Source organism: Pteropus vampyrus, unplaced genomic scaffold (genome assembly GCF_000151845.1).
Source record: "Pteropus vampyrus isolate Shadow unplaced genomic scaffold, Pvam_2.0 Scaffold424, whole genome shotgun sequence".
Lineage (NCBI taxonomy): Eukaryota > Metazoa > Chordata > Mammalia > Chiroptera > Pteropodidae > Pteropus > Pteropus vampyrus.
Genome location: NW_011889205.1, coordinates 20299 through 26529, shown reverse-complemented (window position 1 = coordinate 26529; position 6231 = coordinate 20299). Strand labels below are relative to the sequence as shown.

The window sequence follows — 6231 nt, the reverse complement described above, 5'->3', positions numbered from 1 at the left end:
CATCGATGGCCCCCACTGTGTCAAGACCTGCCCGTCTGGGATCATGGGAGAAAACAACACGCTGGTCTGGAAGTTCTCGGATGCCAATCACGTGTGTCACCTGTGCCACCGAAACTGTACATACGGGTGAGTGGGAACTCTGGCCCTAGAAAGGAAAATGCAGAACAAAACGTTTCCTGCCTTGCCCGTTCGTAGATGTAAAACGCTTCCAGAACTTCCGGGTGATACCTTCAGAGGTTTAGATTGGAGTCAGTGGTTTGGGCGTTTTGGCCCCGTGGTGTGACCACAGCAATAACGCGCTTGTGGGCAGACCGTGGTGGCCGGTCCTAGTGGGGATGCCTCTCGGGCTGTCATGGTGTTCATGCTGCCAGGGCTCTGTCCTGCAGTGCCAGGATGTCCAAACGAGAAGGGGTAAGTGACAGAGGGCGTGACGGCCTGCATCCTGCCACGTCTCCAAGGCTTTCTGCGTATCTTTGCAGATGACCGGGATTCACACGGGAGTTTTTCTATGGTTGTTCTACAGTTCATGAAAGGTGGCATTTCCTGGAATGTTCTTGAAGACACTTTTTTCTGTCAGCTAGTTGATCGCTGGCTGAGCTATTACTAAGGAAATTCAAACCGTTTTGACCATATTTAGTGGAAGCACTTTGAATGTTTGTATCTTATTTATTGCAATGATAAATTTGGTGATCAAAGTAGACTCCTCCCAGAAAGAGAAATACATAATATTTCACATTTCTTTGTACGCATCTCATAATCCTTGACCTTCTTTGAAACTGGTTATTCTTTCTTCTCTCCATTCATCTCTCGCTAGCTGTGCGGCCTCAGGCAAGTGCCTTAACCTCTCTGTGCCTCGCTTCCCTCGTGTAACTTAGGAGGGTGCATAGCTCACAGGGTTTTTGTGATCTCGAGTGACTATGTTCAGCGTATTTAAAGTAGTGCCTGGAACACCCGAGCCCTCAGTCAGTGCTCGCACTGGTGGTGGCGATGGGTTTTATCAGCCGCCTCTAGCAATCCGTGTGGTTTACCAGCAGCACTTTCAGAGGCCCGTGAAACCGTGTCTTGTCCCAAATTTGCAATTTTAATTTGCGCCCACTTTGCACTGTATTCCCACTGTATCGCTGTCTGGAGACTGCCTTATGGGGTGCAGAGGGAGGCTGGTAAGAAGGGTCAGATTTTTTCAGCGCCGTCCATCAGTGAACGGTTTTTGTCTTTGACAATTTGGAGTGTCCTAAAAGGGAATAGACTGTGAAATAACGAGACCTTCTGTTGTCTTCTACGGCCTGAAAAGCCACGAATCTGGCGTAGGAAAGGAGGCTGAACGCATTGCAGGGGTGAAGCTGCAGAGTCCCCTCAAAACCACGTGCGGGGTGTAGAGCTTGGAGCCCTTGGAAGGAGACAGAAACGTTTTGGGTCAGATGGCGTGTCAGACGAGCACCCCACCGTCCTCTTCCCGCATTTGAAATCCCCAGGCCCTACACATCCGTCTTTTCCGTTTAACTGGAATATTTTCCTACTGACATTTGCGCTGGCCAGTGCTGCCCAGCAAGTCAGGAGTCTCCTTGAGACAAATGCTGTCTCTGCTTCAGGGGGCGTTTCGGGTGTGCGGATGAGGATAAAGCCGGCTTTCCGGTCTGAACTCTCTGTGCTGAGACACGTGCCTAACCTCACGCGTCTGTTTCCGGCCGACCCCGCCCCCCACCACTATGGCCCAGTGAGGGGTTCCGTCTGCTCCTTCCCCTCCCATGCCTGTGGCGACAGTCTCGAGCCCGCTGCGGGACAGCCGCACCTATGTCAAAATCGTAGTGAAAACAGTTCCGCAACGAAGACCAGAAACTGGCTTTGTTCGGTGCCGGAGCAGTTCCTGTCACAGCGTAGACACTCGAAAATAGTTGCCCAGCGAACAGACGAATGAATAAAGGCATCATAAGCGAGTGGTGAACCACCTCCCCCAAAGTGAGATGCAGCGTGATTTTAATGACTGAGAGTAACTCGGCACACGCGGCCGATGGTTTCGTGAAAGCCTCCGAGAGACAGCGTTAGAGGAGAGGCTGATCGACGTGTGCATTTCTCTCCCTTTCCCCACAGCTGCACTGGGCCGGGTCTCGAAGGCTGCACGCATGGGTAAGTGTCACAGGGCCGCATCTCACGGGCCCCGTGGGGGAAGCCAGAGCACACCACAGGCAAAGACGATGTTTTCCTGTGACCTTGTCGGGTTCTCACCCCGCTCTGGGCCAGCGGGAAGTCCCCAGCAGAGGCCACCTGCTGGTCCCACCCGCTGCCTGCCTGCTTGGTTGGGGCGCTCCCTGGAGGGGACGTAAGACGCGACGCAGGGGCCAGTCGCTGCTGCTCTGCGTGGCCCACCTCTGACCGCCTTGGCTGCTCCAGTTTCATTCTTTAGCGTCTCTTCTTGCCCTCGTTGGCCAGTTGGCCGTGCCACAGACCTGGGTTAAATGACCTTTCTGGCGGATGGCAAAGCTCCAGCTCAGGGGAGCGGGGCATTTTCTCCCGTAACAGCCTTTGGTCAACACTCCTGCCTTCAGCATTTCAGTTCCGATCAACTGGCTGTCGTTGCTTGAAATGCCACGAGACACCCAGAATCAGGCATTCCTGTTCAGACAGCACAAAAGAGGGGTATTATCGATTAATAAGGACTAGAGGGGAGCCTGGATTATGCACAGGACACCTGTTTGCCATCCTAGATACCCCCGAACACTGGCCAAACCTCCAGGCACCGCTACCATTGCCACAGAACCGTGTCCACAGAGCCCCTGCCCTCCACGGCCCTTCCTCAGCGTCAGCCATGAAAAAGGACCCCCCCCCCACACTATCCAGGAGACATTAAAGACAGAAAATGCAGTTTCTCAGAGACAAAGACGCCCCTCCCATCCCCACCTCTTCACTGAGCCCGAGAAGACACAACAAACTTTTCCCTATTTTTTTTTTACTACAGTCAACATCTCAGTAGTGAGGTTTTTATCACTTCCCCCTTGAGAACTATTCTTTGTTATTTTTACTCTTTTTTTTGTCATTCACTTTTCATTTACTCGACCTTCCTACGGCTACCCATGTAACACAGACTCTGTAGCACATTATTCCTCGAATCTTTCAATGGTCCCTTCAAAACAGTAAAAACCCATTAATTCAAACTGCATTACTGGGAGAGACGGGGTCACACAGGAGAGGACCCCTGTGCTCGCCGAGAAGAAAGTCTTCTAAGTAGCATTTTCATGAAGTGCATCTGACCCACTGAAGAGAAATTTGAAAGGATGATGGCCCATTCTTTATGTGCAAATGATGCTGCTAATTAGTCTGATATTTCTTATCATCTCCACCTGAAAAGATGAAGTATGCCAGAAGCTCGAATGGCATAGACACTTAATAATAACTTTTTTTCAGGAGTATAATTCCATTTTTCTGTTACATTTCATTCCAGCGTGGAAGGGGTTTTTTTTAAATACAATTAACATTCAGCATTATGGGCCAGTTAAAAATTACCACTTTCAATACATGAAACCCAAATGTCAAAAAGTGCCAACAATAATTTTTTTTAAGGTTTTTTTTAGACTGCCAAGGGCAAGTGGCGAAGTCCAAAGCTAAGACTCTAAGTCTTAGGGCTGAGTCAGACGTATACTTGAATAAGTAAAAGTAGCCACACCTAGGAAAGCAGTGTGTAGATAACAAATTCAGAGTAGCCCCATCTTACTACGGAGAACGTACAGATCCCTTTCCTCAAACGGAACAGTCCTGTTGCCTTTCTGCTGAGGGGTAGATGAGCCTCTAGCACAGTCCCCAGCTTTCTCTTCCACGTCGGTTACAGTGTTTATAGAGATAGCTGATCCGTTTGTTAAGGACGTGCAGGTCGTCAACGAACATTCAATTTCTAACCATTTTCTTCTTTCAGATACAACGCTGCAATTCATTCCCCCTTCCAAGCTCGAAGCCATCTGGGGCCCTTGCTTAGTTCTTTGGGGTGCTTTTCAAAATTCCCCAGGATCCCATCGTTATCATGCACCCCGAACATGGCCCTCTTCTCATTGCAATGATCAGCCACTTTGGGGGGTGGGAAAGTGAGCCTTATGTGTACCAATCCAGGAACACCCAGAGAGAAGCTTGTGCAGGCCGGGGGCACCCAGCCTCTTAGGCGTCTGCCTGCACCCCTAGCGAGGCTCCCTGCCATTATTACAGTCTCTCCCCTACGAGGGCGCAACACACTAGCCAGACGGGGCTTTCAAGATGACAGGAACCCTCCGCATTGGCTTCACAGAGTATTAGGTGGATGCAACCATCTTGGGCCTTACCCAGTCAGCTCTCAGTAATAACTTTATAAAGATTCTCAACTCAGAATCTACTAACGCTGGTGAGCTTCAGAACGTGAGTTCTGAGTTTTACTCTCCCGGAAATCAGACAAAACCTCCTTTGAAAGGTTTGAGGCTGCATGTCATCCCTCGTCTGAGATAGTGATGGATGCTTTCTATGCAGAATCCTGTCACTTTGTAACCTCTTCTGAGCTCACCCATCAAGCATTCTGTGAGGCTAAGGTCCCATCCTGAAAGCCAAGGACCCTCCCAGGAGCCTCGGCATTATCGAAAGGGCCTCTTCACCCAGCCCGGCCAGTAGACAAGACCTGTCTCGTGCACGTGGAGTGCTGTGCCTCCAGTGTATGCAGATACACTGGGGATGCTTACGAATTCCTATGGAAAAGCATGACGAAAATCTGAGTCACTTTTTTGAATTATGTGTTTACTTAACCAACAGATTAAAGTCTCTGAGATAGTTCAATGTATCAAACTCTCTGAGATAGTTCAATGTATCAAACTCTCTGAGATAGTTCAATGTATCAAACTCTCTGAGATAGTGCAATGTACCAGCCGTGAAATCTGACCCCCCATGTGTCTCCGCCCTGTCCCAGGCCCGGGATCCCGTCCATCGCCACCGGCATCGTGGGCGGCCTGCTGCTGGTGGTGGTGCTGGCCCTCGGGGTCGTCCTCTTCCTGCGCAGGCGTTACATCGTCCGGAAGCGCACGCTGCGCCGGCTGCTGCAGGAGAGAGAGGTGAGCGGGCGGGGTGGGCCGGGCGCCCCTCTCTGAGCCCTGGCCGCCCCGTGGGAAGAAGGCCCCTCCTCTGCAGACTTGCCGTTCATGAGTTAGCGTTGTGACTGTGTAATGGTGCCGTGATGCTTTATCTCGTGATGGGAAAACCAGAAAGGACCTCCGAATATCCAGTTGTGAGCCAACGTTTCTGGGGCGAGTCACAGCAGGTGGTTGCAGAGCTGCGTGCCGTGCTGCTTAGGGACGGTGCGTGTGCACGTGCGCAGGAGAGGGCCGTGTGAACACGTACTGCTGAGTTCTCTGGAGGGCACTGCGGTTGAGAAGATGTGACTTTGGAAAATGCCATCAGCCCCGCCGGTGGCTGTTTCTTTCTGAGCTCTGCACTTGTATGTTAGGGGGCCTGACGGGCTGCCAAAGTGGCCGGCCTTTAGAAATGTTCCTCACCAGAATTTCCTCCATGCAACTTGTTGGCCTGGACACAGAAACGGAGGTTGCATTGGTTGTGCCCCAGCAGGACCACGTGGCCGTGGTGACCACCCTGACACCCGCGTCCCTGGGGACACGGAGCGTGGAGGCTGAGCGAGCGTCACTCACTCTTCTTCCTTGTGTCCTGCAGCTCGTGGAGCCCCTCACGCCCAGTGGGGAGGCCCCCAACCAGGCTCTCCTGAGGGTCTTGAAGGAGACGGAGTTCAAAAAGATCAAGGTGCTGGGCTCTGGCGCATTCGGCACGGTGTACAAGGTGAGGGCGCTGAGACTTGGCACCCACGCTCTGGGGACCCGGGCTGGGGGCCCCTGCGACCCGGGTGAGCCAGCGAAGGGTCCTCGGCTACCATCGGCTCTTTGTGTCACCAAGGGTTTGGGAAATTCCAACATTTTTCCCAAGTTGTTGAGGGGAGATCTTTTATAACCATGGTGACAAATAAGCTGCCTTGGTGAGACTTATACACAGATATAAACATTGTTCTGTGCCACCTTTTAGGGGGTGGTGGCACAGGCGGAGTCTGACGGACAGTTGCCTACCACTGAATGACAGCATCCAAATATAGCCCAGGTCAAAACAGCTTCCTCTTAATTAATTTCCTTCTAGACCCTCTTCGTGTAAAGTCTCATTTGAGTTGGGCCTAGACCTGGTATCTCAGGATTCAGGATGAAACGCCCCACACCAGCACGAGCCCAGGAT

General features: G+C 51.6%; 1 protein-coding gene and 1 pseudogene across 1 annotated transcript in view; one reads left to right on the top strand and one right to left on the bottom strand.

The window, feature by feature from the left end:
* The window catches only part of LOC105306141 (epidermal growth factor receptor-like), a 48057-nt gene that overhangs the window by 21570 nt on the left and 20256 nt on the right, over positions 1 to 6231 (top strand). Inside the window, exons 15-17 of the mRNA XM_023523863.1 lie at positions 2089 to 2124; positions 4913 to 5054; positions 5668 to 5790. Coding sequence (XP_023379631.1) covers positions 2089 to 2124; positions 4913 to 5054; positions 5668 to 5790 — 301 coding nt within the window. The remainder of the gene's footprint in view (positions 1 to 2088; positions 2125 to 4912; positions 5055 to 5667; positions 5791 to 6231) is intronic.
* LOC111732091 lies at positions 2991 to 4771 on the bottom strand (annotated as a pseudogene).